Consider the following 27,284-nt stretch of genomic DNA (forward strand, 5'->3'; position numbering starts at 1 on the left):
GGCAGATGGAAAATGGCACTGCAAATGAATGAAAGAAAATGAAGGGATTACTGTTGAGCAGTTCCAATGAAATTGATTTGACTACAGATTATTTCATAAGCATCTCCTGGAAGATTTTTGATGCAATAAAACAAAAAGGTATAGTGGAGAGAAAAGAAGCAGATTGGCAAACAAGACTTGCTGTGGTTTGGGTATCATTTATCCAGTAGCCCAAAATATGCACCACAAGTGTTCCAATATATTTATTTCATGGTCGCTTCGGGTGCAACTGTCAAAGTCAAACATATCTAATAAATAGTTCTACTCGATTTATTACTGTTTTTAGCCTTTACGCACTGATCGTGTAAACATGCATAAATGTTTATCATACAACGAATACAGGGTATAAATATTGAGCTAAAAAAATGTACAAACCGTTAATTCTGAAACTTTACCGATACTTCTGTGCATGCTTAAAACTTAAATACATGTAATAAAGGCGTAAAAATATATCAAAATGCGTACAAAACCCAAGAAATTACGTTAGTGGGACGTCTTGGCATTTCTTGTAACTCAAAGTTGTGGCAGCAATGGACTATCTAGTGCGATCTGCTTAGACAGTTGGGAACACTTCAGGAAAACTAATCACACATTCTACTTAACTTTCAAGGGAGGGGGGAAATCTCCCTAAACCACCACAGTGGCGGGGGCAGACCTGCCTGGAGTTTCCTTCCTGCCATTTTTGTTTTTTATTTAAACTGCTGCATGAAGATTTGAGGGTTAAAAACATTATACCTGTGTGCGCTGGCCAGTATTGTTAACTGTTCAATAAAGCATGTTTAAAGGGTAACAGAAATTGAAAATATTTAATTCATGTGAAGTGTTTCAAAATAACAATAAATAAGTAACCATTTCAAAAATTTTTATGTTTGCCCCATTAATTGTGACCTCAAAATGAACAAAATCCCCTCTTGGCTGTCCACACTGACCTGGCTGATTGGATGATGTCATTGCCAGAATGATACACGTACAATGTATATAGCGCACAGTACATGCAGTATCTCATGCAACAGACACGTTGTGCTTGATGTAGCTTGGCCCACAAGCAAACACTGTCTCAGTTCAAGAAATACATGGTAGGACTGTCTCTTTTAATTTTTTTCCTTGAACTGAGGCAGTCTGGGGCCAAGCTACATCAAACACAACATGGTCTTTTGATACTGCATGTACTGTGCGCAATGTACACTGTACATGTCAGTGTTCTGGCGATGACGTCATCCAATCAGCCTGGGAGCGCGAATGGCCAAAAGGTGATTTTTTTGTGGGTAGGGAAAAGCAGGATTTTTCATTCATTTTGGGGTCACAAGTAATGATATAAACATTAAATTTACAATGTTTTTTAAATGGTTACGTATCTATTGCCATTTTGAAATACTTCACGTGAAGTAAATGTTTTCAATTTCTGTTGCCCTTTAAAACCTAACAATTCAAACTGGAATAGCCCATACCCCTTAAAACTTGTTTGAGTAGCTATCTTTTTATATACAATGTACACAGGTTTAAGTACGTCATAAATACACCATTAAATACTCTTTAAAATAGATGTTCTTGATACTTCATGCAGGTAAGTTCATTCAGAGAATGTTTCTAATGTAAATGTTACATGTCCTGAAATGTTACCATTACCAGTGATCATACTAACGCAGCATTTTACACATCATGACACAACTTAAAATGAATCGTGAGTCGCAAGTTGCTCGAGCCACTTGAATGACAGGCCTGTTAAAGACTCTTGTACCCAGTAAAGCAATAGGTACCCTCAACCTTTTTACCAGCATAATGTACATCTTCCTCAGGATGCCAAACTTGAGGGATACACCAAACAAAGAATTCTGTTTCCTTTTTTTACAACCTCAAGGGATTTGGTCGCATGATAAATCTCATTACTTCATCCCATCAGCCAGTGCTGGTGACCAGTATCTTTGTCACATGATTGTTTTCACAGGTGAACCAATGAACAGAAAGCGCGTGATCACTTTAAAGTTGGACAGGATGTGCACAATCAAATTCAGTGTAGGTTCTTGACAGAGATGGCACTCAAGTGTGTGTCAGTAGGAAATAAACACTACCGCCAGCTGGAGTGACGTATAATATACAAATCATGAAAAGTGAGAGGGCCTCACAGAGAGGCATGATTTGTGCGAGTGTGAACCATAACTGAATGTAGCTGAACATTTGCCAATGCGACGTTTACAATTATGCAAAGAATACTGGCTGAACGGTAATTGGTCAAGTTCTCAGTGCTTTGGACCAATCACGATGTAGAAAATACAAGAGTTCAGAGTAAAACCACAAGCTGGAGTGATCTTAAATATGCAAATCATAAAAGTGAGAGGGTCTCACGGAGAGACTGAGATTTACTTGGAGGTGGAACTGTATATGACTGAGTATTTCAGTCTAGTAATTACAAATAGAAAGAGAATACTGGGCCAAGCTCTCAATGCCTTGGACCAATCGCAGGGAGTAAAACATTGACAAGAGTTTATAGTGAGACCATAACGAGGGCACTGCCTGTACTCTACCCATCACTTTGGGCTATAAACTACAGATGTTAAAAGAACACCGAGACGGAGAAAGTCTACAGAATGATGTTGAGAAATCTAATGCACCAATCTGTGCCGCAAATCAACACCAGAGTTCAAGCTCACATCTAATCACTGTTTGGGGTAACTACATCAGTATGCAAAGTTGCAAACAACACATAATCCATAAACTAGCTGCAGTTTGCTAAGTGTGTCTCTCAATGTTAGCCCTCTATCTCCTCCAAGGTTATTTGTGGTTGGATACACATACATACATGTACAGAATAAAACAACTGTAAACCTCTGAATGCTCACGAACATTTATACCACAATTATTTACAAACCACCTGCCTGATCTCACCAATCAAGACTACGTTCTCGGATCTCTCTCCCTAGCAAGAGTGAGGGGCAGTGATCACTCAAACATTGTATCAGATAAATATTTTTGTTTCGGGAAACTTTCTACACATTACTGGTCCCCGCAAAGAAGACACTGTGCTTGTTACCAGGACCCTGACTGTTCATTACATGTCAATGGCCCCAAGTCTTAGCTTGGCCCCAAGCCCAAATACCTGTGCTTCATCTGGTGTGATTCCAGATTGAGGACAGCAGCCTAGCGAGAGCAAGCAATGTTGTACCAGCAGCATATGTTGCCATTCTGCAGAAAATTCCAAAAAATTATGTTGTTTAATGCGTCAGAGAAGAAATTTTTCTGAACATGCCGATTTCATAGGATCAACAACATAAGTCATAAAAAATTAAATTCATCACAATAATTATTCATCTATAAAGTACAAATTCTGTTTGAAAATTTCAAATATGCTGTATAGAGTATAAGTTAAATTTAAAATATTACAGAATGAAAAAAGTAAAAAGTTGCTGTAAAATGTTTAACACCGTACTAATACATGACATCACAGAGGTAGAAACTGGCTCAAAGCCAATCACCGAGTCCAAAGCAAAAGCAAGATTCCTGATTAGGGGGATAGGCGCACATAATGTTGACTTGAACTTGTACAATGTGGGACCCTCCCACCATCAAACAAAGCTGTTATATGTAATTTGGTTAAACTAATCTAGGGTAAAAGATTGCACACATGTTTAAATTTCACTGCTAACAGGTCAAAGCAGACCTTTTCTGATGACTTCAACCCGGTCTTGGGAAGGTAACTGACATAATTTGTCTCGCAAATAATCTGATCCTTTTGACTATTAAACTTGTGCAACAAGAGTTCTGTCAATGACCAGTCCAATCAAAACAAGTAAAAACTCACCCTGCAGATGCACTCGGTGCACTGGTCGTCCTCCAGGAACCACCACTGGTTGTGAGAGTAGGACGCCCCCTGGTGTTCACAGTCAGCCATGTCCGACGACCCCTGCACAGCTATGCTGACAGCGTCGCATGCATCGTGGACCTGACAACGAGGGCAGCATTCGCCAACTGGTGTGTATGTCTGTAGGCAGTTGGGGGCTGGGCAGTTTGGTGCCTCGCAAAGTATAGTACCAGCCTACATGGAAAGGATGGTATGGTATGTAAAACCTGCATGTACTACTGTAGCATGGACTTTCACTGCCATCACCTGACAACTTCCTGTGAAACATACCGTCTTTGAAAATAATACTGACAAATGCAACCCTACAAATACAAATGAATTTACTACGTAAGCATTTATTTTCCCTGATTTCAACAAATTCAAAGATGTAAATATGCATGATGAGTAGTGCATGTTTGATTCAAACATACCCCGTCCCACAGTTAAAAAAAAAGCAGTCTGCCATTTTTGATGACGGCATATAATTCTGCGTTGTATTCTCTCCATGAAAAAGTTGTCATTTCTTGACAATTACAGAGGAGGAAGCATTACATGCTGCAAACTCACAAAAACTGAGGACATTTCCCAATGCAAATGATTCTGTACAGTGCTTTATAATTTGTAATGCCATCCATGAGAAGTAAAAAACGGGGGATATCAGCTGATCCAAAATGAAAAGATGAATGCCTACTGGCTAATCGCATCAGGCTCCTCCCCTGAATAGGCCGCTACCCTGAACAGCGATGACCTACACAAGCACAATCTCACTCAAGTATGGTTGCTAGACCACAGCGGCAACAATCAACAACATCCACCTACCTCACACCTGCACTTCTGGCATCCGTAGTTCCACCTGTCACCGTCGTTGTAAACCACGGTGGCCGACTCTTGGTGCAGACACTGGGTTGAGACCCGACACTCGGGGCAACAGTAGTCTTCAGCGTCCGACATCTTCCTGCTACAATCGCATTCCTTAGGCCTGCACGTGACCACTCCGTGCTTTAAGACCCAAACAAGTAAGAGTGAAAATGCTTAAGTCAAACAAGTCCGATTTTTTTTTCATGAGGGAGAGGAGAGGAAGACAATCTAAAGGACGCTAAGATCACTTTCAGGCTGATGAAAGCACAGCCCAATACTCCACTAATACAACTTTTTAAAAAAGTTGGAACATTTCTGTTCCCACTGGAATGCTCCTTTAACCCTAACCCCCTAGGGTGTATGTAAAATCATATTGAAATCGGAGGATTTGGGACTGTTCGGGTTAAAGAATGTTGTGTGTTCTAAGTGGGAATTTGCCACATTCTCACATCAGATTACATATGAGAAGACCAGTATTCCTACTCTGGAAAATGCCTCATTCTAAGAAGCAATGTGCTTGTGGAACTCTTTAGTGTTCAGACTTTTTAGATGCTCCCTAAAACTTCTTTAAAATATGACCAAAAATAACTATTGTCGTGCAAAACAGATTCCCAAAAAACCAATAAATTACACTACTAAATTAAATCACAATAAGCGAAATTCCAATTCCCATCTTTTTACCGAGCACGTGCACGTCTGGCACTGGTCGTTATCCCAGGATTGATCATGGCTGTACCGTTTCTTCTTAACGACACACTCTGACAAGCACTGGCCCGAGGGCGAGCACAGACACTCGTAGGAGCCCGGCAGGTTGTTGCAGAGCCGTGAGGAGTCACAGGTGTTGGCATCCTTGCATTCGTTGATGTCTGGGGAAGAGTCAGGATATCATAATAAATAAATAAATAATAAACTCTCTTGTGATGGCACCATCAATGTGACAGAGGAAATCTTAAGTTTGTTGATTTTGACAACTAAGGTCTACGGGGAAGGCAAGTAAACCAAAAGTTACCATTTTGTTCTGCAGCATTTAAGTCAATATTTGATTCAACACCCAGTTCATGAAAGACAGATGGACAGGTTTTAATCAAGTTAGAAAGGTTAAACACACCCAATATAATTTGTGATAATGCCAAGAGAAATCAAAGTCCCTAGAATTGTTTTGATGACTAGAGACGAAGTCACACTTTGGATGCCTTATTACCCTACCAGTCCTCAATTCTCCAAATTCAAGATAATTTTGCATACACGCCAGGACGTTAGGGTTAAACCAATAAAACCAATACACTTCTTAAGACTTGAAGTTAACGTGAGCTCTGAAGATAACAGATCTGAATCCGAACACTTGCAAATCTATTTGAATGGTAATAAATGCAGCACAGGCACACAAGTGGACAGCAAAATTGAAAGTGCCTCCTATTTAAGGTCAGGCAGTCCAGTTTTACACCCAATGGGTACAATTACTATCTAGGTACCGGGAATCAGTAACAGGAAGCAGCCCTAAAGACAAACAATGACCCCCCCACAGAGTGACCATCAGACACACCCACCTGTGCAGCCAGCTGCTTCCTCGTACTGATAGCCTACATCACACTGGCAGTGATAGCTCCCTGGCAGGTTAATGCAGACCGAATTGGCCTGGCAATTGTGACTTCCGACTTCACACTCGTTGATGTCTGCGCAAGAAAAAAAAAGAGATAAAGAGGCTTGAAAAATTATTCGTAAGTTCAATGGCCTCTCCAGATCTTGTAAGAGATGAAAAGGTCGCCTGGGAGGATAAAATATTTGGCAATATCCACAAAGACAAAATACAGGAAATAACAAGGGTGTTATGACTACTAACTTTCTGTTATCAGTAACTTATTACATTTGTGGTCTTTACTGATAACCCGGTACAGTTCAAAGCATGTGGGAAGTAGAAAAATATACAAGAAATCAGTAAGTTCCACAAGGCAATTTTGTACGTCAGATTCTTCTATAAATGCATTCAACGAGCAGAATTCTTACTCATGTTCATAATATAACAAATATCGAATGCTGTATCAAACTATGCACAACAGGAGAATTTGTGAAAGAGCACAAACGTACTTGTTCCACTGCTTTGGGGACAACACGCGTGTTGAGATACAGACATTGTGGGGACCAAATACACAAACTTGGACTCCAACAACTCAGTCTCGCCTTTCTCTACAAAAGAAATTGTCCCCTCAACGTGGTAAAGGTCTAGGCAATGGCAACAACCCACTCAGTGTGCACATTATCTCCATCAAAAATCACGCACTAAATTCCAAGCATAAGTACCTGTTTCACACTGTTCCCCTGTGAAGCCAGGTGGGCATTCACACTGTCCAGGCTGGTTACAAATCCCACCGTTCAGGCATTGTTTACGGCACACAGCTACAAAAAGGAAAATCAAAACAACAAAAGCACTGTGTTATTTCCCACCAAATCTGACATATAAAAACACTCATTATTTCTAAAGTGAATTGAATAATACCAACCAACCAAAACCACAAATTAAAAAGAAAGCATTTAGTCTGAACAGTCTTCAGGAAATGGTTTTCGCTTGTTATATTACACAAATGTACAAAATAGTTTTTTCTTTACTTGCCGCAGAAATAAATCTTTTTTTACAAATTATTTCACAAGTTTATTTCCCAGATAGGGTACAGTTTTATATGGCACCCCTTCACCTCACAACTTGGGCATCTTGAGGGCTCAACCGTAATAAATCTCTTACCTGAGCAGGACTTGCCATCACCTGCGTGATTTGCCCTGCACACACACTGATAGCTGCCGTCGGTGTCTATGCATGTCGCCCTCTTGTGGCAAGTATGCTGACCTGTTTCGCATTCGTTAATTTCTGCAAACACAGGCGAAAAGGAGGAAGCAGCATAAGTTATGCTTTGCTTATAGAGCAAAATATGCAAATATACCACCAATCAATTTGTTCTTTGATAACAGTCCTAACAAATTCCAGCACTGACTTTTAAACTGCTAAGCAAAACAAAAGTGACATCATACACAGTTAAAATGCTCTCCATTTTGACTTGTGTCCATATTCTTTAACCCTCCTATGGTTTAACAGCACAGATGTGCATGAATGCCAACAGTCACTCTTATGCATGTGTTTTCTACATGGAACGCAAATATGCACGGGTTCAATGTGCATACGGTTGGTTGACGGCACAAAAAGACACAGGGTCTTTTGTGCAGTCCTCTTCGCTGCATTTGATTTACCGCACAATTATGCAAATGAAACAGTGAGGCACAGTTGTTGTGCAGCGCAAAAGTGCCATCTGATATTCCTGTGAGGGCCAGTTGGTGCAGTGCACAATAATTATGACACAGCTGTGCTTCTTTGTGTAGCTGACTAATCGACCCAAAGAGTGACTTTAGCATAGGAGGGTTAATTCAGGAAAATATTCAACTGGATTGTACATTTGTCATCACATTCTGATATCAATTGCTGACACACATTATCATTTGACTGAAACTTTTCTGATGACTAACATGAAAGGAATTTACTTACGTTGACATGTGGTGTCTGTCAGCCGGGAGTAGCCTGGTAGGCAGTCACATCGGTAACCACCCGGCGTGTTCATGCATACAGTCCCCTCGTGGCAGTGGTGGTTGAGCCCACCGTCTGCTTCGCCAGCACACTCATCGATGTCTGTGCAGTTGCCGTTCACCTCGGTGTATCCCGGGGGACAATGGCAGGCGTACTTGGTCTGGAGGTTGGTGCAGACTTTGGGCGGCTGGCAGGTGTGGCCCAGGCTGCAGTGGTCCATACCTGAAATGGTCACCGGAAGAGCTTGATCAGTTTCCACCAAGTCCACTGAAAGTTGCTGAAAGGACTCGGTTTCATTCAAACTACAATTTTATTACAACAAAAACGGCTAGTTTTAGCCTCCTCACTTCAAAAGGTAATAAGATTTGTGTGTCAAGTAGCAAATAATGTATGTCAGTCATTTCTGACTTTGCTCACAAAGGTTTACTGGATGGGGATGTCAAGTGATCAAAAAAACTTTGATGCACAAAAAATGATGCATTGAAGAACTCTCCCTGCCACGTCATACTTAAGATGTTGGCTCATCTCAAAAACGCCTGAGCTTGCAACAGTTGCATGTCGCTACACATTACACACATACAAAAAAATTTGAACAACCAATAAGCCCAGTCTGGCATACCTCGATAAGTAAACAACTGGCTAATAAAATTGAAAATGTACAAAAACGTGCATGTCGTATTACATTACGCCCTCGTCAGTATCACAGCTACTCCATTGCCCTGAATGTGTTAGGCATTTCTACCCTTGAAACTAGAAGGGATACCTTACTGCATAACTTTGGTACGAAACTTTTGGAATCCCCCAGATTTAGAAATATGCTTCCACCCCTTAAATTGAACAACGCAACTGCCAGAATACTCAGAGACAGTTCCACGACCACACTAGTTGTACCAAAGTGTAAAGCGGAGAGATACATGAAATCTACAATTCCAGTTTTAGCTAAACTTTTGTAATTCGTTCTATTTTTACTCGTATGTGGGAGTGAGAATTTGTCATTTCACCAGCTGTCCTGAATGAACTGTCTTCAATGTTTTTTTATTTTTTTATTCCCGTTTGGTGAACAGAGATTTATAACTTACTTTTTCACAATTTGTATTTTTCCTTTTTTTAATTATGAATCATTTTCCATACTCTGATGATTTTCCATTCCCTTCTACTGATGTGTGATGCCTTTAGATTATTGTAAATGGGGTTTCATCAGCGACCCTGATGTGGCTGCCTACCCTGTATATCTTAATTGAATAAACCAGAATAAATAAATTCTCCAAGCAATTCTCCAATGGAAAAGAGAAGTAAAAACATCATTCAACATCCATGCAAATACTGAACACTCTACAACAGGGTTATCCTTAACCACTTCATGCCGGGGCATTTTTCAATGTTGATGATGCTGGGCCGGCATGACTATCATTTTTTCGTTTTCAAAATCCTTCAAAAATTCATCATTTCATTTAACGGCCGTTTATAGCCGCACGAAGTAATCTTTAGGCACTACTCTAAGTTGAAAGGTGACCTTTATTGACGCCCGAGTATTTCAGCCAGGCCTGCAGCCTTGTAAACAGAGCCCAGATTGTGCGGTGTTGTATAACTGTCCTTTGTTCACGAACCTGGCTCAGTGCACTGCTGGCCTCTTTTCAATAGGGGCCAGATTAGCATGCAGAGGTGCTGTGTGGCTCATCGCTGCAGTGGTGGAGCACTTTTGTCCCCGGTGGTAATCCGCTCGCTCTCAATGCCCCAAACCCTGGTATACGGTTTCAAAACAAGGCTGGATTATCACCACTTTTGAAAATGAAAAATGTCGGTAATGCCCAGCAGCCTGGTCCTTTGTTCAGAGTACGGTCTTTTGTTACAGGGCCCTGTTTCCTTTGTCCGAGTTCAGAGACCCCGGCCACACATATAAACCATACGTCTCCGATTCCGGAGTCCCTGCCAGGAAGTGGTTAAGGTTTGTCGAGTGTTAGGAGCTGATGAATTTAACTGAAGGTGATCCGTCAAGTCCAACAATCCAATAAGATGATTACCTTCACAGAACTGACAGCAGTGACCTGGCACGCTGACCCTTTCAGATGCTGGGCAGTTTGGAGTGGCACAAACCTGGTGGATTAACTTGCTGCTTCTGGTTGTGGCCACACCATCCTAATGCGAGGGAAACAGAAATGCAAATCAGCATCTTCATGTAAGACAGTAATCCATCTCTCAATGATTTACATTGTTGAAATTAAGAACGTTTACCTACAAACTTTCAGACAGTGTACCAATACTGAAAAAATGCATGTGTGGATGTTTGAAAGATTTTAACCCTTAACTTCCTAAAAAAAAAACACAGCAGTTTGGGGTTTCTCTGACTGGTCTTCAGACATGCTTTGTCAACGAGATAAATTTTCTGGTTATCTAACTAGATCAAATCCAAAAAGGTTTATTTAACTCACCATGCATTTGTATGTGGTGCATATTTGAGTAGGTCCCCTGCTACGTAATTCCTGGTATTCTTCCATGTGACCGTACATCAGACCCGATGACGTGCAGTTTCCTTGGAGAAATGCAAACACAGAAACTCGACGATGATGGACAGTTGAAAATTTGACAGATGGTTAACTGAGTTTCTTCAACACAGAAGTCAAGTCCTGCAAGTGTAGAGCTCATAATGACCATCTTCAATTGATAGGCCCCCAAAATGACAGTCAGTTTTTCAGCACTATTGGCATGAGAGGAATTTACCCCATGACAGATTAAGACACCCAAGAACCCAAACCACAATGGCTATTACTGATGCTCAGCTAAATTGTTCTTGGAAATATTATCTCTTCAGCAGCTTTGTGGTGTAATAAGTAAGAGCTCTAAATTGACTTACAATGTTCTCACAATACAACTACACTTAGTTTGTCCCTTCACGCCTGTTATTAATATTTTGTATTTATTATGGTTTATTAAATTTGAATGGCGGTGGCCAAAGGCCAAAAACAATTCAAATTTACATTACGATTAATTATATCAATTAAACTTTATATTACAACATTACTAAAAAAATTAAAAAAAATAATAATCCAGATACAAAAATAAGAATATAAAAGCAAGAGGAAGAGAAAGAGATCCATACGGGGAGATCACCCTACACGCCAAACTCCAATAAAGGAGGTGATTCGAAATAGCACCACCAAAACAACATTATAAACTCCATGAGCCAACAGGGAACCAAGTGAGATTCAGAGCGGTCCTCATGGAAATCTTTCCTGATAAACTATTAGCCATAAAAACTACTGCATTACATTAAAATTCTGGCCAATGTAGGGATAGTAGATTTTTTATAGCGATTTGGGAATCTGAAGAGCTGAGATGGAACTAGATCTAAGAGACGTCATCAAGATGAGTTTGTAATTTAGGATATGAGATCAACAGCCTTAAAAACTCAGTCTACAGGAAAAATTGTGGAAAGCAAACTTACTCTTGCAAGAGGCACAGCACTGGCCATCTTCATGGACTGGATTCTTGCAGTACAGCTTGGGGCATTTGATGGGCAAACATTTGACCTTTCCACTCTGCAATGAAAACAAGGAACGCAACACCACAATCATTAATAAGGGGATGGCAGCTCTGTCAAACTGTTTCAGAAACCAGTGTCTATTCAATACCGTTGACAACTAGTGGCTTTCCCTTCTAATCCTTGGGGAAATAATGGCCACTTGTCACTTTCCAACATAAAAAAACACCGACTATTTTATCATGTTGACGGCAACTGACAAGTGTTCGGTAGGTTCTGGGCACAAATTATTGGGAGTCAAGCACGATATTCGGTATAGCGGCAGTCCACTGTACTTCATAACACATTATGCCCAAAATCTGTTTTTCTTCTATTTAACACTTACGCTGCATGTGCACTGTGTGCAACCATCTTGCCAGGTCTCACCATCTTCACGCACAGCTCCACTGACCTCGCATGACCTAGCACACGGACACTGCTGGAGCTCTTCAATACGGGTCTCTGCAGTAAAAAGCTGTCAGAAGTTGGATGAAATAAGTCCATAAATCACTGATATGCTTAAAACTTTGAACAGTTTATAAATCTAAAACAAGTCGGCAAACTTATTTTGAACAAAATTTCAAGTCAAACAGCAGAAGTCTAGTTTGGCCATCAACTTTAACACTGCCAGAAACTATAAAACAGCTGACAACTTGAATGCTTTAGAAGAAAGGCAAACTGCTCATTCACAAAGTAAATTCGTGGCTGGCATGATTCTTCCTGGTGCTTGAACAAGAAAATGTCAGCTGTCTTCCGTCTAACACACCTTGTGTTCCAGAGTCCTGATGCGGGCCTCAAGTTCTTGAATTCCATCAGCCATTGCCTGGAACTGGCCGCAGGTTGGACAGTCACGGCTTAAGCTGGGGCACTGTGCTAGGAAGCCCTGGGGCATGGCTACTATCCTGACGTCTTGCAATGAGCCCTGTCCCCCCAAGAAAAGACAAAGTATGGTGATACACCCACAAAATTCAATGTATGTATATGCATTATAAACACTAATTCGGCAACTTGTACAGTTTTGGAAGCTTACTTTGGTACATGTCTTCGGTCGTACCACGATCAGACCTATCTCAGTTTTTTACATTTCGAGAAAAACGCCTTTGGAGTTGGGTCCGTTTTGGATCTTTCATTTTCCCCACTATACCAACTTTTATTGACACAGATTTCGTATTTTAATAAAGTTAGATAGTTAAATTAATATATGAGATATTTTGTTGGGCAAAAATTTTAAGTACTTGATCGAAATGAGGCACCAAAACCATATATGTCACTTTGTCAAAATTTTATTGTCATATTTCATGAGCGCAAACCGTGACCTATCCAGATGGGTCACTTCATGGAACGAAACATTGTTATTTCTCTGTGAATGACAGTGACTTATGTCGTTTGCGCATGCGCACGAGAATTTTTCACGTTGATCTATATGAAGGTTCGTTTAAAATTCCCTCACTGTGTTTTGTTTATATTTTTCGATTAAAAAGCTTCTAAACAGTAAAACTTTGCAAAATCTAAAGGAAAGTAGAAGGGACTTGTGCAAAATCTAACAGTGTCAAAGCTGTCTCTAAAGGACATCAATGACTTTCAAATGACATTAGACAAGGATATAGACCAAATATTATGAATACAGCAACAGCTGGTGAACATTCTATGATATGGAGTGCCAGCACTGCTATATATCAAATATCTGAGGGAAAGTGCACACAAACGAACAGTGGTACTTGGGGGGGAGGGTGAATGGAAAGAAAAATGAAATAAATAGGATCTTAGCTCACGTAAAGAGAGTTCTACAATTACACTGACGACAGAGATTCGATCCGAGTTTCTTCACGTCGTGTGTACTTATTTGTGTAGTATGTAGCAAACAATGCTTTAAGTTTTCGCATGCTTTGCAATATTAACCAGAAACATGGCAACTGAATATATCTTGTTACAGTTCATTGTGTTTAGGTTCTTTTTAACTGTGTAGACAGCTCCAAAAGACGAGACGCCACAGTATTGTTGCAGTGACTGAATACACAAGTACGCCTCGCTCAGGATTTCGTGTCATCGTACGAATGTCCATCACGATTTTATTCGAATATTACCCCCCCCAAAAAAAGAATACACTTGTGCTCGGCCGTTTACAGAAACAGAAACTGGGTTGAGATTAAGGTTCAACGTTCAGCCACCGAATGACACCAAACAGTGCTAAAGACTGGTTCTGAATCACTGAACTTCAAATGACAACGACAGGTATTGCTTACGGTCCAGATACCAGACTGTATAGGTCACTTTGTGGAAATAAAATGGAATTGTCTACACGTTTCACGCAGTGACCTATCTCAATGCGTCAGTCCGTGAAATAATAATTTAAAAATTTGGAGAGGTAGGTCAACATTTTTAATTACCCAAATGAAATTACTTAGCTTTTTAAAGCACCTACAAGTTTGAAAGTTTAAGAAAATAGAGATTCAGTCATGCAGAACAAGAATATGCTAAAAACCGAAATTCGTCAAAAATTGAGATAGGTCAGATCGTGGTGTGATCGACGATGTATCTGAGAAATAACTTCGGCATAAAGTCTAATCAGGGATTGCTTGTTACTTGACAATCTAAAATCTGTGTTTTAAAATCAAATTACTTTCAATGAATAAATTGAATAAAAAAAATTACACAACTTTGTTGGATGTACTATTTATTTGGCACGTAACTTGCATTGATTCATCACTCTTGGAAATTAGAAAATGCGCTCTGAACTTACAAAATCATATGTCACATGTGACAGGGACACGAAAAACAAGAGACCCCTACATGTAATTTCTGGAATTACCCTTATACTGCTATGATTACCAACTCCTAAGCTGCTAATTTTTTCTCCTTACCCTGAAGTAAGTCTTGTCTGGTCCCCTCTGCCCGATCCACATAGCTAGCTCTGCATCTGCCATCCGCAGGTCAGGCTGGGGGATGTAACGCGAGTCCACCTCCTTGCAGTCGTAGAATAGCCGGACGTGCGTCCCGCTGACGCTGAGTGCGATGCGGGCCCAGCGGTCAGACATAGTCTCCTCAATGTCAAAGGACTCCTGCATGACCTTGCCGTCGTGCTGGTAGTAGAAACGGATCTCGTTGTTCCTCGTGCTCATGAAGAGCTCCATGAATCTGTAAACGGCACAGCCGCAGGGTAAGATGAAATTACATGATTAATACAGATATTAAAGGTAGTAACCCACAATGTCTGTCAATGCTGTCAATTTTAAAGAGGCTGACTCTGTGTCTGAGTAGTAATATGACAATACAACTTCAGAAATGCAACTTTAAGTTTATTGGGTGCTTCATGGGACTTTGCAAACTCGGAACTAACCACATGTACATATACTATACACATACAGCTTGGTTTAAAGTAATTAACCTGACACTTTTACACAACTCTTAAATCTCCATTCAATGCAACTTTTCCTTATTTACATGTCTGGTGTATTGCCTTGAAATTTGAATAGTTACTTTTATACGTGATTTGAGTAGATTTTTACATTTACTTAGATGGAGAGTGCAATTTTTAAATCAGCATCCAAAGTAATGAAGGGAATGACAAAGATGATCCAGTGCAGCATCATGCGTGAAAAGCAACTCTTAGACAAAACTGCAACAGAGAGAGTTCCCAGTGTTGACAAATATATCACAGCCTATCAAACCCAATAAACAAGCAGTATATACATGTAAGTGCAGTAGATGGAAATGTATGTATCAAAGCTGGCTTTGCCTTTCAATGAAAGAAAAGTTCAGCTTGAAAGGAAGAATCCAAGGTTGACACCGATTGACTTGATTTTCTAGCCGGAAACATCAGCGAGCAGCTGGTCAACTTAAGAGGAATGCACTTATCAGAACCTTGAAACTTTATCAGCCCACAAAATGGTAACTCTTGCACGCAGGAGAATTGTGAATTGGTGGAATGAGGATATAACAGCAGAAGGTTACAGACAATAGGCCAAGTGTTTCCAACAAGTCGAACAGTTGGACAGCTCTGGCAGAATGATTTTCTGGCACCACAACCTGGTATTATTGGTGAATCTTGGATACACAAGGAACATGCATCTTAATAGAAAAAACATGTGACAAATTGATTATTTTTGCAGGTTGACTGAATCAGCAATAGAATGCAAACTGAAGGCGTAAATGTGAAACATGATTTTTGACGGGAGAGGAGGAAAAGTGTATAAAATGATGTCTGTAAGTTTTTCCACAGAAAGTTCTTCTGTCTTAGCACACTTTTTTATTACCTGGAATCATTGCGGAAGGATGTCGTGTCGAACACAGTGTTCGCCAAGGTACTAATGTTACAAAAAACAGAAACAGTCATGACTCATATCCAGTGACTGCATCATTTGGTATTCATGTTTCAGAATGCATCACTACACAAAGAATGTTATTGATGTTGGATCTACAGTCAAACTGATTTATGTCAGCACAATAAGGAAAGAACTAGTTTCTAAAACCACACATTACACATACACAACTGCATGTTTTCAGTATATGCCAACTAGCAGATACTATCAAGGGGATCCATTGCTACCCCAGAGCAAGCTCCTGGCTATGTCACTACACAGTGGCACCTCAATATGATTAAGAATCCTCAGTAGTGGCTTCCACTTAATGAACTGGATGAAAATACATAGATCACGCATGCACCGATCACAGTTCAGCTGCACTTTCAGTAATTCAGGGCAATCAAAAAGTACACAACACGCACATGACATGAAAACCAAAGTAGAGAAAGTACATATGCACCAGCGGTGGCTGATCATCTGTCCGTGCAAGGACAGACTCTTTCTTCAAGAGATAGGAAGTATTCACCTTGCCCTGCCAGCTGTTATCGATACCAGGCTGGCCGTGTTTCTCTTCAGCTGCTTCACTGTTGCTAAAATGGTGAAGTCCGTAGTGGCAGCCAGGAGTTTTTTGGTTTTGTCAAAGAATTCTTCTGGAACTTGTAGAGTTCTGTCCCCTCCTTGAACAAAAATGAATAAAATATACCAAGCAAGTAATTAAACCGAGTTGACAAAATTTAAAGTTAACTCCAAACAGAGTCTTTAAGGGTTATTTTTATTTGAGGAAATTGCCCATACATGTATCTGACACTTTGGATAAACATGTACACGTTCATATACTATAAGGTTATATCACAGTTTAAAGGTAAAGAAAATTTTTTAAATATAAATAACGAGAATGCAAGGTAATGGGACTAGAAAGGGGAATCAGACAGCTTTTCTGAGAAAAGATAAATTAGCAGTATGACTCATCTTATCAAAGCAAGTACACATGTTACAAGACTGCAGAAACAGAAGGTCTACATGAATCTTAGTCCGGTTGTGATGATGAAGAACTGGTAAACATTAATAAGCATCGACCTGAATCAATCAATCATTTAAGAGCCTTGCACTGATATCAATTTTTGACAGCCTTGTCTACTTGGGATACCTTTCTGCCTGACAACCCTGTGGGATCCCCTACAAGTTACCATCATCCCCATGAAATTTTTTAACGGTCCTCATGGGGCGGTGCCATTGTAAAGTTCCTATTAATTTGAGATGCACCTGTCAGCACCCATCCAAATGTGAAACTGGCTGTCCATCAATTATTCAGGAATGTTGCGCCGTGACTGCCACACTCTCTACTCTAGTCAATGGCCAGCGCTGAGATAAAGATTGCCATTCATTTGCCAATGTTTCAGTCATGGTTTTGACTTTCCGGGTTTTCCCTATCAAATTTCAAGAGGCCATTAAATAAAAACATTTTATGGGGCTCTCAAGAAGGGTGGGTGAGTCAGCATGACAAAGGGGTTTCAGAATACCAGGCTCTCCCTGCATGTTGGCACTTGTACCTTCAAAACTGTAGGCTGGGCCTTCGTTGTGATAGCCTGGCACTTGCCTAATACCCGTAGCTGCGCTTGACGTCATTGCAATTGCCTCGAGTAGATTCACCTCCAAGGCTGGGTCCACTCCATAGCTAAGAACTGAGAATGGTGAGAAGAGAGGACAAAAAATGTTAAGTGGGTATCTTCATGGGGCTTGACTCAGAGCACAAGGTCCTTCTCCAGGGTCAGATTTGGCCTGATGTGGTTGACATAGAGCATGCTTTGTTTAACAGCCGGCATGTCAAGAGGAATGACAGTTCCAAAATATATTTTAAATGAATGTATAAACTGAAATGAGGACTGACAGTAGGAATAACCCATCAACCATGCCAAGAAACAATTATGGTATGCCCCATTACCTGTAGGTCTTAAAACACAAGCACAATAAATGCCACTGCAAAGTGGCCAATGGATTTTATCATTTTTATTCAAGTGCAAAGTTTTAAGGGCCAACATAACTAACAAAAGCCTAGCTCATTTGTCTGGTTTTCATTCAAAAAATTCTAATTGTAGATCTCAAGGGTCATCACTTTCTCTGGAAAAAGCCAGCTCTAGCTCCAAAGCTCAACTCTGTCTAGATTACCATGCAGTCACCACTACTCTACAGTGAAAAGCACAAACTCAGGCTGAATCTGATCCTACACTGACACACCCTGACATCCAGACTGATTCAAAGCTGTTGCCTAGTTGGAATATATGTTAGACAGTTAAATCCCAGATTTGCTTTGTGTATACTGCTTTGGAAGTTAGAGTGCTCTTGTTCCTGGAAAACAACACTGAAGTGAAATGAAACTGATCCTATGGGCCTTTATCCGAATAACCTGGGCATTCTTGGCAGAGAAATACAAAAGCTTCCTGCATCGTCTCAAATCCATCGTAATGCTGTGCAGTAAATCACTATTTTATGTACATGTAACTTGTACCCGGTAACATCAGGGCCATAACAGTGTATGCGATATACAGTCCTGCGTGTAACAGAATGAAAATAATGGAAAGCCATTGCCCACTGCCTCATTACTTTCATTTTGGGGAAGTTAACGTCCGTTCTTAAATCTGTACAAGTTGATAAATGACTAAGTTTGTTGACTGACTGGAAGCATGGGTGACTGGCAATTGCACATGTTTCTTTTCATCTGAACACCCACTCCATCTGCCCACACAAGTTCTTCTTGTACCAGTAACCCATTTTACAGTACAAACTCATCTGAAAAACGCTTCCAAGGCACACATACTGGTACCATGTATTGGTACCAGAACGACAGTATACTTAGGGCAGGTTCCTCAAAATATGGACCATTAGATAATGTTCGACTTTGGGGTTTCATTTTTCCTGAAGTGAACAGCAGTGAATTAATTCCCAATGTTTGATGTAATGAGGGAAGTCATGGCTGATATCTGGAACAATGATGACTGTGTCAACCTTTCAACTTAATGGGAGTTATTTAAAGTCTCGAACATTAGCAATTTTGAGGGACATGAACTCCTTCTTTAAATCCGAGCCAATAGAATTTATTGAGGAGTGATAATCCCCGAGGTTATTTTACACAGATTTATATTTGGTGAAAGGTGATAATATTTACACATATTAAAACCATAATCACGAAATTAAAAAGTACCTCTTACAATTAATCGGGTCCTGAAGTCGGCAGTCGCGAATGTCATTCGATTCTGTCATTAGTGTAAAAAAAACTGACTGCAAAAAAAGTGAGTAAAATCCATATATCGATGTACAACACAAGCTTTAAAAAAGAGTGCAAAAAAGCACCCCCAAACCATCATCCTTTTACGACTGGACCGCTCACATTTTCTTCAAGTATGTTATATATAACGGTTTGCCCGTACCCAACGTATATTAATAAGCACTGTATGCTCAGTGCTTGTCGGAGAGCTTGCAAAAAAACCTCACAAGCTTCTTCGGGTGGGACTCGAACCCACGACCTCCTGCTTACTAGTGCAGATGTCTTAACCACTCGACCACCGAGCTTGCCGGGGTCGGCTGGCCGGTCCGAGTCAAATGAAGCAGCGGGTATCGCGAACTATTTTCAAGATGTATTTTTGCGTTGGGAAGATGTTGATTATATCAAGTATGTTCTCGAAAACAGCAGTCCAAAATACCGATCGTGGCGATTTTACGGCTTCCATCAATCTCTCGCGGTGACGTTAGAGAAACATTTCGCTGCATCATGGCCTGTTTGACAATTGACATCAACCCAGATAGTGCGCCCTCTTTTTTATTAGATATTCATGAGCCCTTCCACGGAATGGCGACACTCCCCAATTTTTCTCTTCGGAACAATTTTTCTCAAAAGAAAATCCGTCATTCTGAATAACGTTTGCAAAAAAATGACATTCAAGACATAAAATACAATTCATGATGAAAATCTAATGCTCAAAGTTATTAATTTCAATTTTATTTTCAGTGGAATTATCTCCAAAACAACCGGCAAAATGAAAATCGTACATGGAATTTTCGAGCACTAAATGTGAGAGAATTTTGGCATTCTCGAACGTCATGCAGTTTCTGTCAAAATTCTCGAACGTGATCAAAATTCTGTCAAACATGACGTTTGCAACGAACATATCGTACTCATTATAAATTTTTGATGCAGCCAAACTTAAAGATAATTTTGGTGGTCAAAAGATACAAGACCTGGCAAATATGTTGGTATAGTGAGAGTGATTATAAACGGTAAGAGAATGAAGCGAGCCAAACTTTTCTCATCTCAACGTGGGACTATCGAATGACCAGGTCTAGTTGTACAACATCGTCAGAGATGGTGCAGGTTGAAAATATGTCACTATCCTTGTTATAAAACAGGTTTAAACAGATTTAATTCAAGGCTTCCTACCTTACTGGTAAATGTACATGTACATTGTACATGGAGTGTGTATGTCCCTAATATTAATAACTTTGCAAGGTAAAAATTGTTTTCTCCCGAAATTTATGGAATGTTTATTTAACCTGACACAGTGAAGAATAGAATGGAATGGAATGAAATGGAAGGGGTGACCCTAAATCTACACCCATGAAACTGACAACACAACCTCTTGTTATGGTAATCCTTTGACTCCAAGATAACAAGCAGATAAAAAATACTGATCTATTGAACTCCAAAGGTAAACTTTCACTTATGAAAGCAAATCTTTCTGCTGGTATTGATTCTGTCCAATTACGTGTACATTGTATAACACTTGGCAGCACAAGGTGCAGAGGTGGACTGCAGTCATACATGTATCATGGGAACATACATGTATGCATACATGTATATTAACTTGCTGTAAATCAATTAATACCAATGACTGGTTTTCCCATGGAGCTTCAAATGCACCCTACATGTACATGGTTGATTCCCTGAAGTCTCAGGGCTTGGCAGCCAAAGTAATTTGAGTTCAAACTGCACCTGTCTAAATTGGCCGTGCTATCGCATTCAAAGGAACACCATGTGCAGTAATCTAAGATTCTTACTTCAACACAATCCAATTTTACTTTTGATTTGAATCTACAGGTGATACCATCAACAAGCAAAAACTTCATCACAATAGATGCTAATTGGTTAATAAAAACAGCTCCTCATTTATGGTATTTGGTTCTTTGCCAGTCACCATCAGCGTGATTCATCAAGTGACACCAGCAGCATGCAAAACCAGTCAATACAAATTGTCCACAAATTGCCTTACAATCGGTTGCAGAGCCTACAATCATGAATCGATGCACAGAATTGTTATTAAGGTCAACAGTAAGCCCTCCTCAAGGCTGAGACACTCACTGAAATGCATTTGACTGAATGGAAGTGAACCGCAATTGGGGTTTATTGCCACCAGAGAATGCTCTTTCAAGTTTCAGGCAATGCAAACAAGAGGGAAAAATCAATCATTGACAAAGGGTATCGTAATACGTCATAAAAAAAGGGCATACATTGTAAGCACCGCAAAACCTCATCCTTGTTCCATGGTCATATAGTATTCTTCCAGTCTGAATTGAAGAGACTGAAGGACCCTGTCCTTGTCAATTATGGGCAAAAGAGTAAACAAAACTTGTACATACATGTACGTGTACATTCACTCTATAAAAAAAAATTCATCTGTTGAAAAAAAAATTAAAATACGACTACCCATTATATCACTCCTTATGTTTACAGGCAATTTCAAAGAAAACAATTGCACCAAGATAGATTTTGTTGGTCAATTCAAAAATGTTATGTTGCATTGTGATGGTCATTTTATTTCAACTGTGAAACCAGAAGAAAAATTTCAGCAGTCTTAGAAAGCTCCTGAATCAGTCTGCTCCATAATTTTGGCACAAATGCTTTAGATTGGTTACTTTTACAGTAAATAGGATTTTAGATAATTTACACCATACTTATGCTGGTGGTGATAAATCATTTGACTTTTTATTCACCAATTTCTGGCATTCATTATAGCTGAACATCTGAAATTTGATTCAAATTTGGAATCAAAATGGACTCATGCCGGTTTGCACACGAATATTGTGTACAAGTAAAAAACAGTTATGAACATACAAGTAGTTTCTTGTGTCTGTTGTATTTCACTGAAAAAAAAAATATGCTGCTTGCCAACAAACGAGTAAAAGTTACTGAGAATTGATGTGCTACTACTAGTACATGCATAAAGTATACAACCATTTTCTAAAAAAAAAAACCTGTTGACTTTCTACACCAGTTTTTTGGTACAGGGCCAGGTCCTTAGCAGATGCTTTTAAATATTGGACCATGCGAAGTTAACCACTACCGGATCTCTGTGGCTAATCGTTTGTGGTGTGTGGGCTGTGGTCTTCTACTCAGCATGGGGTAGCATGTGGGTATTTCAGTGAGTCTTCCTGCACACTACACCTACATCAGGGGAGTTTTGGGTGGGTCACAGGACAAAGCTACCAAACATGAATGCTTATTGTGGGGCTTGGGACAAGCAAGCACTACAAGAATCTGGAAACATGTAAGCGTTCCTTGAATTTATATCTCCAATTCAAACACAAGGATTATTTACACTTAGTGTCAATACAGGTGCCTACAGTTTGATCTCTAAATAAATCATGTTAAGTGTTTTAATCCATATGAAAGAGCATCATTTGCTGTGTATACCATGTATAGTGTATGTTGGGCACGATCAGTCAATCAGCATGATTACTTTGCACTATTGATCAACCCAGTACGAAATTTACAACTTTCCTTTTTTTTTTAAATGATCTGCCATATCCGTGAATTAGAAAGAAAGGCAACTGGTTGGCAGAATTATTAACAAAAACTGCACAATTGCACAGATCTGACTGATAGCTTCCAACGTATTGTACTGGGTTTGAGAAGCAATTCCTTGGGAAGGAAACTTCTCAATCCTGTCCTTTCATCCTTGGAGTTGTTGCCTAACAGTATTATCCAGTGTGTGTACCATAGAAAACTGACAAAATGTAACCCGAGGGTTTATGACTGGCCTTGGTTTTCGCCCACATTTTCCAGGTAAACTTCCAGGATCCTGTCTGCATTTTTCTACACTGCCATAGGGCCCAGTATCACTCAGTCCTTGCCTGTAGTGTCGAATAAAGCTTTCCAAGTGTGTCTATAATTACGGTTTTGTTTACTTGTTCAGAGGGTAATCTGGCTCCAACATAGGGAATGCAGTGCCAAATGTCCTTAGGACAATTCATGCACACTTGGCACTTGTTTCTAATCCAACAAATGCTGCAGTATCAGTACAGGCATAGACAGCCTCATTTCAAATCTGTGTCAGCTTTCAAGTCTGAGGCAAAACTCTACACTAATTTACATCTTGCACAGACAGTCAAGTATCCTATACTTGTTAAAAAGCACAGTGTTTGGTGTTGCGTTAGTTTTGCTTTTCGCAAGTACATGTAAATGGTCACGAATGAAAACAATCCCCTTTCCCCAAAATCCAAGAACAATTTATCCTTAAAATAATGGGAAGACTTGCAGGTATATGTAAATTTCTTATCTCTAATTTTCCACCTTTAGTCTTTACAAACAGGAAACCAAAGACTGTGCAGGTTAAAGTAGATACCTGTACATGTACAGTAGTATGTACATGTACATACCATACAGACGTGTACAGTATCTATACAGTATGCACACTGAACAACATATTACAGGTACATGTACATGTATGTATGTCGGCCAGGACAAACGAGAATATGCAATCTACCCCCTACTTAGACAGATATGATTTGATTACCGAAAGGTCAATCCACAGCTCCCTGAGTTCACCGCTATCTGTTTTCCTGGGTTATCAAGAATGCTATTAAGGCCCTTTGAATTTACTACAGTACCTGGAGAGCTGTTACTGACAGTACACTTTCCTCGTTGTAATTTAGACATTTTGATCATTCCAACTGGTATGTTTTGACTGAAATTTGCACTAACTGATAGAGTTTCCAGTAAAGGCAAGCACTTGCTGTGACTGTAAGGCACATTGACAAATAGTACCCAAGTGAACTTTCTTCGTAAAAGAATGTTTGTGCAAGTTTACCACCCCTGGCATAAATAACAATACATGTACATGCAGATCTTACTCATTTCATGCCACTCTCAGATATCTAAGGACTGCAACATTAAACTCATGATACCAGTTCTTCTCCTACAAATGTGGGTGTATGTGAAACATCAATTGACCAACAATACCTGACTACTTACGTGTACACGTACAACAGAACACAATATTTCCATCATAATAAATGTTTTAAAAGCCCATCTGTCAAACTACCCTACACATGTGCAGAATCAATATTTCTACTTTTAATTTTTGGACATTACAGGAAAAAAGATAAGCATACCAAATTAAAAGATCAATTTCTCTCACACAAAAGCCACTTTACAAAGCGATATTAGTCATAGAAACCAAGCATCTTTGGAAATCAAGGACCGTGGAGAAGACTATTTAAGGCAAACTAAGCAATGCAAACTGAGAAACTATGCACACATCAACCTTCATAAAATGTCACATACATAGTCTAACTCAAAGTAAACAAACTGTCAGTGTAAACAATGTTTTAAAAATACATGCATGTTAGTATGCAATGCGGTTTACTGCATATACATGTGCTGTAAGTACTGTACGCTGTGGGAAAAAATTTCTGGCTCTCTTTGACAAACCCATTCTCTTTGAGAGTTTCAAGTAACTCAAGAGTTTTAATAAGGTTTCATTTGAAAAGGTACATGTACATGTACAGTGTACACCACAGTTTAGTTTATATACTGGTAGGGACACATGTAAGCTTGTTAAACCTGAAACACCACAGTACTCGTATTTGGTCCTGTCAGGACTCTGAATGCAAGCAGTAGTGGTATTCTTACACTGAACTACAGCATCCTTCCCAACTATCCACTGCGAGTCTGTGACTGTAACCCTCATCAATGATCCCTAGGCTAGAGCTGCGAAGTTTCTCATTCTGCCTCTCTTATAGGGGTCATGCTGCTCAGCATCAACGAGTGTCAACAAAGCATCAACAAGTTTTCCCAAGCATATTAGTATTGTCACAAAATTGTATTTACAATATTGATAAGTCTCCCCAATATCATATTCATTGTATCACATTTATCTAAAGTGTTATTTGAGTGTGGAAATACCGGTATGAGTGACAAAGTCGGACCTCAGTCAGGCCTGTCCATACAACCTGACCGGCCACCATCTTGTTTTTACGTGGACAGCAGAGAAAAGAAAGATGGAGGCCCTATGCATCACGAAAACTGTTTGTTTTCCTGCAAGAATCTGGAAGCAAATTTGTAATTTTTCTTACACAGTCTCTTGAATATGATAAAACCTCTTTTAAATCTTAGGAACGTATTTACAAGTTGTTGACACTTTTTTTACCCTAACTGTGTATGTTAACGCTTGTCGAGGCCAACAAGCACAACCGCTCTATGGGCCTTATTAGGGGGTTGTTTTTTGGGGACCCCAGTTTTCTGTCATTTTGGCTTTAAAAAAATGGTCAGCCCCCAAAAAAACCAAAGGCAATGCTCTCTTTATGGCGTTGACCCTATTTTGGGGGGAAAATTTTGAATTGAAAATTATGAGAAAATGTTATGTTATTATTAAATCTTATTAATGCAAATTTGAATCCACTATATGTTAAAACACAGTTTCCTCTCAAAATTTCCCTCCAAACTCAATAATTTTTACAACATTAACACTGCAGTTATCGAGTATGATGTCACAGTCATCTACAAAGGTGCATCCAAAAGTTAAAATTTAGATCTCCCTTCTCCCCAAGCCAGGAACCCCCATAGCAAAGAAGAGACAGAGTGATGGAAGTTTTTCAATTCAGCTTATGCAGGTGCCCGGCACACGAGCAAAGACCATTGGGAGTGCGTATGACGGTGCTCAGCGTGTCCTGTGTGCATTTTTTTCCCACCAAAGGATAAATCTAGATATGATTTATCCAGGTAGGCCTAGCTAAAAAAGTGCTGAAACGTTAACATTGTACATCACAGCCAAACTGCCTAACAGAAAACCAATGCTAGATTTAGCTTGAGAAGCTTATTCATCACAGAGTTTAACTGTATAAAACAACTTTTACTTTATGAGCCATAGTACTTTCATTTACAATAGAGCTAGAACTTAACCCTCAGCAAGGCTACATGTACATGCATGTACATTATAAAATTGCACTCAGTGTACATGTACAACTACATCATACATGTACATGTACTTTGGTCACTTTGTGACTTTGTACTTTGTGTCAAAGCAATTTACGAGTTAGTACTTAAATTGCATATTCCTTTACTAAACTGAGTTGCTTACCTTGACATACAACTGTGAAAAAGATTAACAACAAACACTGGTGGTGAGTGACTTTCTTTGGACTAGCCATGGCCGTCGTATGGGCAGAGAGGTTGGGTCCGGGTGTGCAGCAGGACAAGATTCGTTGCACAGCGATCCCAAATCCGGTGTTGGTTTTGTAGACGTAAGACTGGACAAAAAGAGGGAGCTCAGACACAGCTGTTATGTATCTCGAAAAAGTTGTTCAGAAGCTGTTCCTAAAACGAATTCAGATTTGCTCTGTCAATTCCACCTCGTCACTTGTGCCTTGCCTGCAAACAAGGTTTTTTGAGATATTAACACAGGAGCAGTACGCGTCCGCCGTGCTTAATCAAACGTGCCTAGGCCTAAATCCACACTGCACTGAACACATGTGTTTAGTGTGCCGTCGTCGATCGAACATTTTATACTGTTAGCATTGGGTAAGTACCATTTTCAAAATGGGTTGGAAGCAATACACGCTTCTGACTTCATAACAAAATAATTTCAAATTTCCTGTTCGGCTTTTAAAGGATGCTCTGGAAAGGTATATACCAACTTTATGGTGCATTTTTTATGTCTTTTCTTAGCCCAATTGCTATTCTTAAAAAAATCTTGTATAAATATAAATATTTGCACACCTATTTCAAAATCCCGTATGCCATCAGGAGAGCGGAAGTAGAATATCCGCGCGCTGCACACAATCGATCTCGCGCCAGTGGGCAGATAAACCAAAAAGTTCCGTTGGTCCGTTGGACATTGCAGTGGTGATCCACTTTGCTCCGTACTTTCTTGCCCACGCTGTCCAATGCCACAAACG

General features: G+C 39.8%; 1 protein-coding gene across 2 annotated transcripts; it reads right to left on the reverse strand.

Moving 5' to 3' along the window:
- Positions 1-177: 177 nt before the first annotated feature.
- LOC110991201 (protein kinase C-binding protein NELL2-like) lies at positions 178-26,873 on the reverse strand. 2 transcript variants are annotated; one of them, XM_022256461.2, is made up of 18 exons: positions 26,468-26,873; positions 17,669-17,800; positions 16,645-16,795; positions 16,071-16,121; positions 14,679-14,952; positions 12,584-12,739; positions 12,164-12,292; positions 11,743-11,836; positions 10,730-10,830; positions 10,322-10,436; positions 8,262-8,522; positions 7,470-7,592; positions 7,031-7,126; positions 6,280-6,405; positions 5,414-5,598; positions 4,694-4,873; positions 3,836-4,069; positions 178-3,219 (listed from the first exon to the last, which is right to left on the reverse strand). In XM_022256461.2, exons 1-18 carry the CDS (start codon positions 26,535-26,537, stop codon positions 3,175-3,177), a joined length of 2,523 nt encoding a protein of 840 aa, XP_022112153.2. In that variant the 5' UTR covers positions 26,538-26,873; the 3' UTR covers positions 178-3,174. The 2 variants fall into 2 exon arrangements, with proteins under 2 accessions (XP_022112153.2, XP_022112154.2); XM_022256462.2 differs by lacking the exon at positions 16,071-16,121.
- Between the last annotated feature and the right edge of the window lie 411 nt (positions 26,874-27,284).

This window comes from Acanthaster planci, linkage group LG03, assembly GCF_054643075.1.
Source record: "Acanthaster planci isolate LZ-2023a linkage group LG03, COTS_SCS, whole genome shotgun sequence".
NCBI classification, from domain to species: Eukaryota; Metazoa; Echinodermata; class Asteroidea; order Valvatida; family Acanthasteridae; genus Acanthaster; species Acanthaster planci.

Coding starts and splice junctions, on each gene's coding strand:
- LOC110991201 (XM_022256461.2), bottom strand. CDS start 26,537: ATGGCTAGTCCAAAGAAAGTCACTCACCACCAGTGTTTGTTGTTAATC. Junction 16,796..17,668: donor CCCAGCCTACAGTTTTGAAG/GTACAAGTGCCA, acceptor TTTTTGTTCAAG/GAGGGGACAGAACTCTACAA. Junction 12,740..14,678: donor CAGACAAGACTTACTTCAGG/GTAAGGAGAAAA, acceptor TTGGGGGGACAG/GGCTCATTGCAAGACGTCAG.